General features: G+C 56.0%; 1 protein-coding gene across 1 annotated transcript; it reads left to right on the forward strand.

Annotated features, from left to right (window-relative positions):
• The first annotated feature begins 5059 nt into the window (after window positions 1-5059).
• LOC143260164 (uncharacterized) lies at window positions 5060-5917 on the forward strand. Its single transcript, XM_076524882.1, has one exon. It carries the CDS (start codon window positions 5060-5062, stop codon window positions 5915-5917), a length of 858 nt encoding a protein of 285 aa, XP_076380997.1.
• Window positions 5918-8495: the final 2578 nt, after the last annotated feature.

Genomic DNA, 8495 nt, shown 5'->3' on the forward strand with positions numbered 1-8495 from the left:
ATGACTAATTCATTTACTGCTCAGGGGGCTTCGGAACTCCCAGAGCCCGTTGTGGACGGGTGTGGGCGAGCAGGCCCCGCGTAACGGTCATTCGACGACTGCTTATCGGGTAGGGTGGAACCCCTGGCTCTCCCGATGAATATTGTTACAGGGAAGACTCAAGGGCAACAGATAGACAACAAAGACGCCCGGGTGAGTCTTACCAGGATTGACTCGGTGGCGACTGCTCCGGCGAGGGACGGCGAGGGACGCAAGTCATCTGGGAGACCTGGACGAGGGGACCCTGGGGAGATCACCGATCATGCTGCGGGCAAACCTGACGACGTCGGAGATGTTTGGTACACCCCTAGGAAGAAGGTGGGCTATGGAGAGGGGGGGAGGACAGAATACAAATCCCCCTTCCTCCCTGCAAGGAGACTTCCAAGGATATTGCGCGGATAACACGGAAACATGAGGAAGTTGGGGCCTCTCTGCACACCGAACGTGAGCCGACGCATGCACAGAAGAGGAAAAGGCTGGACAGCTTGTCGAATTTCAGAGACGAAGAAAGCACGAACACAGCCTGTACACCGAATGATCCGATGCTGGGTGTTCCGGCCGAATCGCGGACCGCGGGTCAACGCACGTTCGACATTCGATGTACGCCGTCTCGCCGTTTTTGTCGAATAAACGGCGACGCGGCAAGACAATAACACGCTCGACGTGCGTTGGCTCGACCGTCAAACGCTCGCCTCGGCCGTTGTAAACACGCGACGTTTTGCCTTAGGAGGCAATGACCCGGCCTTCGACGTCTGACGATGCTTCTCCTTGAACATCGGCCAGGTATCTATATATACTGCCGCAAATTTGATAACGGGGGATTTTTGGTAGACAACGTTATCGTTTATAGACCAGTATTATTCAGCGCCCCTGCGCCCATACGAAGCCGTGCTTCCATTTCATAGTCTCAGTGAAGCCGTGCTTCACTTCGTAACAAATTCGTAGCCGTGCGGCAATTTATACGTCGAACGGAGCCGTGCTCCAAGAATTGTAAACGAGGACTGTGGAGTCCAACAAATAAATCATTGTCGTCTCCTCACGACTTCCGGCAGTTATTTTGTGCCGTGTGCAACACTGGGTATCACGGACCAACTCAGGAAACTAATATCCTGCACCAAAGCGGTACAAGCGTACTGCAGGTCACAGCCCGGCATTGACCGCCTAACTATTTTCTTTTCTGCATCTCCTATCGAACACTGGACCTTCTTGCGGGCTCGCAGCCTATGCAGACTATCTGCTCGTCCTGGTCTACGCGAATAACAGTGCAGATCTAGAAAGCATTCTCCAATTGGTGGCGGACATCATTTCTCGCTGGTGCGACCAGCAAAAATTGTCGATGTCTGCAGCCTAAACCAAGGTGGTGTTCTTGAAAGGCTAGTTCAATAGAGAAACGCTGCCTTTTGTAAAAGTAGGTGATCGGAGTATCGCCAAGAAAGATTCCGTTAGGTATCATAATGTGTACTTCGATTACGGACTGGAAACTCATTCCCATGTTGAGTACTTGAGTGCTAAGTCTGTGCGAACGCTGAATACGCTAGCAAAGATTGTCAAGTCGAACTGGGGATTGAGGCATCGGGCCATGCGTACTATATATATGTACCGCAGACTGTCCCTTCCAATCGTAACGTATGCTGCTGCGGGTTAGGCAGACCATCTTACCTCTGGGACGAGTATGTTGCTCACTCCTTCATGCCCTGGTCAAGCTTTACAACCTATTAGTGCAGTTCGGATCCTACACAACACAATTGGGGGGGGGGGGTAGGACCACTCTCATACCAAAACCGGGTAAAGATTCTAAAGATGTGCAAAACCGGCGGTTTATTGCTATAGGATCGCTACTGGGTAGGATATTTTCTCGCCCACTAGAAAAAATATTACGAACCAAAATTACGAACAGCACTAGGACAAAAGAGATTCACAAAAAAGGATGGTTGTAAGCTTAACATTTCCATATTGGCCAGGGTCATGAGAGTGACGAAAGAGAAAAGTGGTGACGTGGTGACTATCGTCAATACAGCCAAAGCCTTTGATACCGTCCCCCATTCAGCTAAGGAGGATAGGCTGGTGCTTATGGGCATTCCGGCAATCATCAGAAAGTATATTAGGGACATGTACGATGACTGGTCCTGAACAGAGGGGTTCACTCGCCTACCTAGCACGCTGCAACTTGCTGTCGTGTGGCACTGGGAGTGAACACAGTCGGCGAATGCTCTCTGAGCGACGGTGGCGTGCGGTGCCGAGCACCCGCCACGCGATCTCAGCGAAACACACCATCCACAATCCCTACAAAAAATAGTTGGAGTAGGACACACTGCCTACCCAATCTAAAATAAACTCGCACACTCCTTACACGGACACGAGAGTTAAGACTGGGTCTTCCGTACCCAGCCTAATGAACGATAAGAGAAGGCGGCGATTTACCCACGTTCGGACCCCTCGTAGGTGTTCCGTCGGGGGGTAGGTAATCATCATTGTGTATGCCAACATTGACGAGGAAACATATCTGCGCCACCTTCGCGGTGGCCAGATTCACAATAAATGTCCCTATCTACTAGCGCAGGGCGCTGAACACAGGCAGAAAGGCGGGTAGGATACGGCTTGCCGGGTCCTATTCTGCTGATTCCTTAAGTACTAGGCGTTGTAGAGTAGCGACTACAAGACCCCGAAGCGCTAGCCAACCAGTGCTGGAGATGCGGTGTTTCCGAACATGGTAGTAGCGTAGCTACGACAGGTCCTACCAGTCGGCCTTCTAAATACTGGTATCTCGGGTGTCGGCGTGCCCACGAGGTCCCGGCCATCTGGCTCGGGATACCTCGGGCCGGCAGTGGGTAGGCCCATCGAGGGGGCAGTGGTAAATGGCTAAAGCTGGCCAGAGGCTCCTTCCCTTCCTTTCCTTACCTCTTCCCCCCCTCCTCGTTCTGTCCCCCCCTTAAATTGTTAGGGGCCTCGACGGGTGAGCTGCGGTATTCAGCTCGGGAACCGACCTGCTGAGCCGGTAGAGCATAGAAAGGGCTCGGCACCACCAGTTGTCTTTTTTTTTTTTAACGTGGGGGAAATCTGCTGGCCAGACACCCACGCCCCGCCTGGGGGGGGGCGGGACGGGGGTAGTGCGAGGTTTGACCCGCTAAACCCCCCCCCCGGCGGCCTAGGGCGCTGGCGATTACTGGGGGAGCCACGGAAACTCTTAACGAACACAACCGCGGCTCCCCCTCGCCTGGCCGGCCACCAGGATGGAATGGCGGTGACCGGCCGCGTCCCGGGGGGAGATTTATCCTCCCCCATGAATAATCTTGGTTCGGCGGTGCGGGGGACCGCTCCCCGCACCGCCTCGTCACGACGGCCGCTTTTCAATGAGGGTGACCAGGGCCCCCGTCCTGGGCACGGCGGCCGTCGGGGGCGACGATGTTCGTCGCCCCACTCCCGGTATAGGGAGGACACCTTCGGTTGGCGGGCGGCGGGCAATTAAACCAGCATAATCTGGTACACCCGCCGCCCGCCTATTCTCAGCTGCTCGGGGGGGGGGGGGGCTCTAGGCGTGGGCGCATACGCCGCACCCCCCGCTCACGGCGACCCCGCTCGGCAGCCTCCTTCTGCAACATTACCTGTTCGCAGAAGGCGATGGCTGCCGCCCATTTTCTCGGGCTCTCCAGCATTGCCCCAACTAAGCTGGAGAGAGCGAGGTCGCGACCAACTTCCCTTCTTAGGACTTGGCGCAGCACTGAAAAGGTGGGGCATACATTGCGCTCGTCTGCCTCGACGGAGTTAGCTTGGACGGGGTCAAAAATATTGTGGAACTGGCATCCCCTCAGAACAATACAACGTTCTGCCTCTACCCAAGGAGGAGTGGGGGCCTGATAAGAGGGCAAGTGGCTCCAACGGCCTTGGCAGATCTGCAATGGAGACGGTGACCATATCCGGCAACGGGCAGTCATACGCGGATATTCTGCGCTCCGTCAAAAAAAGCGTGGACATAAGCCGAGAGGAGGTAAACATCGCCGCCGTCAAGTTCAATCAGAGAGGGCAATAGAGGTAAGGCAACTGGCTTCTCCACTATAATAAACCAGAAGATTGCAGGTGTCAGGGCGAAGGTGTCAACACGGAACTCCAAGACCCTCCACCTGAAGGGACTGGACGGGGACGCCACCCGCGAGGACATCCGAGAAGCACTCTCCAAGATCCTGGGTCCCAAGGTGGATACGCAGGAGCTCCAAGTTAAGGCCCTACGGCCGGGTTATGCAGGCAGTCAGAACGCCACCATCATCACCACGGCGGAGAGCGCCACCAAACTTCTAAATGCAAAGCGCTTTAGAGTGGGCTGGGGCCTCTGCCGGGTGGTGGAGCGCACTGACGTCGTCCAGTGCTTTAGATGCCGGGAGTACGGCCACCGCAGCACTACGTGCAGAAACGCGAACCGGTCAAAATGCTGCCACATGTGCTGGGACCCTGACGACGAGGAAAAGTGCCTAATCTGCGACACTCAGGGCCATAGAGCGGGTGACCGTAACCGCTCGGCATTCAGTAAGGCACTCGCTGAGGCGCGGGAGAAAAGCAAAAACCGAAGCAGGAAGGAGAAGGGACCCAAGGAGAAGCAGCTCGCCGAAGGCACCAGGAGAGCCTTCAGGACGCAAAAGCCTGCAGAGACAACCAGCAGGGACAAAGCCTCGGATCCAGATAACACGGGAAACATAGATGTCACCCGAGCGAAGACAGCGAATGCCGACGCCAGCGGCCCACTCCCGACCCCCATGGAAATCGAGCAGGACCAGGCGCTAACTCCAGCCGACCCGACTCAAGGGACAGAGAAAACGCCCGTGGCAAGGGTGACGCTGATTGATAGAAGTGCCTCGGAAATCTTCAGGGAAGACTCCCCCGAGAAGCACCCAACCACCAGCATGGGAGGTCGATCCAAGAAGCACGAGAGTAGCAGCAACTGCAACAAGGAACAGACCGGATATCACTAACGCATGCACAAACAACAACAGCTAACACGACACACTCTCAACAGCTAATACCCGTAGCAATGGCAAACACCCACAACCGCACAAACCAAAAGGGCAGGAAGAGAAAAGAGGACACACATTTAAACATACTACAGATCAACTTAAACCACTGCAGGCTAGCCCACAACCTGCTGCAACAGAACGCGGTCGACTGGGAAATAGACGCAGCCATCTGGATAACCGAAAGGGCCGCCATGAGGTTGGCCCCCATACAACTCCTGGCCAGTGCGGACGGATACGTGGCGGTTCGGATCAGTGATATCACTGTAGTGAACTGCTACTCTTCGCCGAACATACGCCTGGACGCCTTCGTGACCCACCTACAACATCTGGACGACCTGATGGGCATACTGGACCACAACCATACGATCGTAGCCGGGAACTTCAACGCGAAATCACCAGCATGGGGCTCTGCTGAGACGAGCTCACGGGGCACAGCCGCCCTCGAAATGGCCAATCGCGTCCGGATCTGCCCGGTCGTCAGCAAGGAAGGGCACACCTACAATAGAAACGGGCGGCACTCGCTGATTGATATCATGCTCTGTGGTAGGTCCGTGCTCCGGAGACTTGCCTCAAGCACCATCCTGAACACGGAAACCGCCTCAGACCACCTATACATAAGGTACGTGCTCACCAACAACACCACAAGTCGCGGAGAAATGCCTTGGTCGGGAGTGGTCGACGTGGACAGATTTTTCACGCTCTACAACGCGACTGCGACGCTGGCCTCCCCTTTTCGCATAGAAACAGCGGCGGACATCGACAGTTACATTAAGTTACTGAGGGAGCTCGTCGAGAAATCTATTCGGCCCCAATACCAGGCATCACACAGGCGTGGTGGTGGACGCCCGAGGTCGAGGCAGCAAGGCGGGCCGTAATTAGGAGCAGAAGATGACTCCAGAGAGCCAGGAAGAAGGGTTCAGCTCCCGGGATCGAGCTCTCCAGAGCCATCTACCTAACGCTCAAAAGAGACCTGAAATGGACCATTCAGGCCTCGAAGAACGCAGCCTGGAAGAGGTTTTTAGTTATGAGTTGTGTTCTTGTAAATAACTGGTGCGTGCGGTGTAATTACTAACTTTATTTGATAAGTTGCGTAGAATCACTTTAGGGTAGCGTGACATCGTAGCAAGAGAGGTATGAGAGGTATGAGAGGTATGAGAGGTATGAGAGGTATGAGGGCGAGCGTCTCACTGCTGCTCCTTTTATATTATCCTGTTTGCCCCCGGCAAGGGCTCTGGACACCCCCTGATTGGTTGACCCGCGAATGGGTTTTCCCAATCAGCGTTGTCCATCTTCATCTCACCGCGTTGCCCCTTACGCCCTGAGCGCGTCCTGTTTTGGGACCGCGTGGTGATCGGAGTGGGTGCGTTTTTTTATGATGTAACGGCCTGGGTTTTCCTCAGGGCTGTTGCGCTCGGACTTCCGGCGTTCGGGTCCGTTTTGCGTGCCCTTCGGAATTCCCGCTTATTTATGACGGTCTCGTTGACTATCGAGAATCAGGTAAAAAAGAAACTCTACTGGCTTATTTCCATCCGGACAGGAAACAGCTTACTCAAAGATAGCCTTTTCGAAGGAGAGTCATAAATATGCTAGTCGTTTGCACGAGAAACAAATCTTTTCTTATGCGCGCCGACTGGCCGCTACAGGTTCATCAAGGATATTGACTCCAACACCTGGGGAAAGCCATACACATGGGTGGTGAGAAATATCAAAGGACGACCCCCCCATTCACCTTGAGCCAAAGAGAACAACAGGCGGTGGTGGGGGAGCTGTTCACCGTCACTTCTCCGGCACTCAACTGGAGGGCCGCCGAGGCCACATCCCGACGGCCCATCCCACGCGGATCCTCGGACGACGACCCGTACCCCCCGTTCACAGAAGACGAGGTGCGGGCGGTGCTGGAGAGGCTCAGGAAACGAGCAGTGGGACCGGACAACATGCCTCTGCCGGTCATACGTGCGCTTGCGGGGCGCGCGGTGGGCCACATAGCGCACCTGTTCACCAGATGCCTGGCCGTGGGGTATTTCCCTCGCGACTGGAAGGAGGTGAGGCTGGTACTGATCCCGAAAAAAGTGGGCCCGGACAACCGGCCCGCTTGGCGCCCACTGTGCATCCTCTCCAACCTTGCAAAGGCATTCGAGCTCTGCATTAAGGGGAGGATTGCACCCGTGGTCTCATTTTCGGACAAGCAGTACGGCTTCGCAAAAGGAAGAAGCACGGTGGATGCAGTCAGCCGTGTGGTGGAGGTATGGAATGCGGCCAAAAAGAGAGCAAACACTGCTTCCTTGTAACACTGGACGTCAGGAACACATTCAACGCGGTCAAGTGGGAGAACATCCTGAGGGCCCTCCAGCGGAGGAACATCCCTCCCCACCTGACGGACATACCCCGCAGGTACCTGCACAGACGCTGCATCATGACGCTGAGGGAAGGCTCCACGAAGCAAGCACCCGTGTATGCAGGAGTACCCCAGGGATCCGTACTGGGGCCACTGCTCTGGAACATCCAGTACGACGAGCTCCTAGAAACGAGACTATCACAGGACTGCACCCTCCTGGGCTATGCAGACGATTCTGCATTGATCGTAACCGCTGGCGACATGCGAGCGGCCAGAAATAGGGCTACCATCGCGCTCAAAAGCATAAAGGCATGGTTCTACCGGAACCACCTGGAGCTCGCTGAGGACAAATGTGAGATCCTCCACCTCACGAGCAGGAAAGCGAAAGGAGGCATCGATGTTAAGATCTGCGGCAACCCCCTCAAAGCATGCGAGACAACACGCTACCTGGGGGTCGCGATGGAGGGCAACCAATGCTTCAGGGCCCACATCCGCGGCGCCTACGAGAAGGCCACAAGATACGCCGGCATGCTGAGCAGATTACTCCCTAATCTGGATGGCGGCGGCTTCTGGGCCCGATCCCTATACTACCGAGTGGTGGAGTCGGTGATTATGTACGCGGCACCGATTTGGGCTCCGGCGGTCAGAATGGGAAACAACAGGAAGCCGCTCAACGCTGCACAAAAAGCAATCCTGACGCGGGTGGTCAGGGCGTACCGAATCACCGCACTGGACGTACTGTGCGTCCTGTCGGGTTTCCCACCCTTTGAACTGGTGGCGGCCGAGAGGAGACGTACGTGCGTGCGGTGGCAGGGGGTTTCCATTGTGAACCTGACCTGGGCGACGCCTGCTGCCGTGCGTCGAGTCTCGGGATGGAGGGTGGCTGAGGAGATGGAGCTTACTTCGGACCACGTTCCAATTATTATGGACGTGGGAGCCACCCCCAGCGGCGCGCGGGGTCCCGTGACTCGACGGGCCGGCCGGCGACGGCCGCGGTGGGGGGTCAGGCAGGTCGACGTCGACCTGCTCAAGGCCGTGGCATTGGCGGCATCGTGGGGGGGGGGACAACCGGGCTTTCAGGGGATGGGCAAGTTGCTCCTGCGCGGGTGGCTGAACTG

Source organism: Megalopta genalis, chromosome 10, assembly GCF_051020955.1.
Source record: "Megalopta genalis isolate 19385.01 chromosome 10, iyMegGena1_principal, whole genome shotgun sequence".
Taxonomy (NCBI): Eukaryota; Metazoa; Arthropoda; class Insecta; order Hymenoptera; family Halictidae; genus Megalopta; species Megalopta genalis.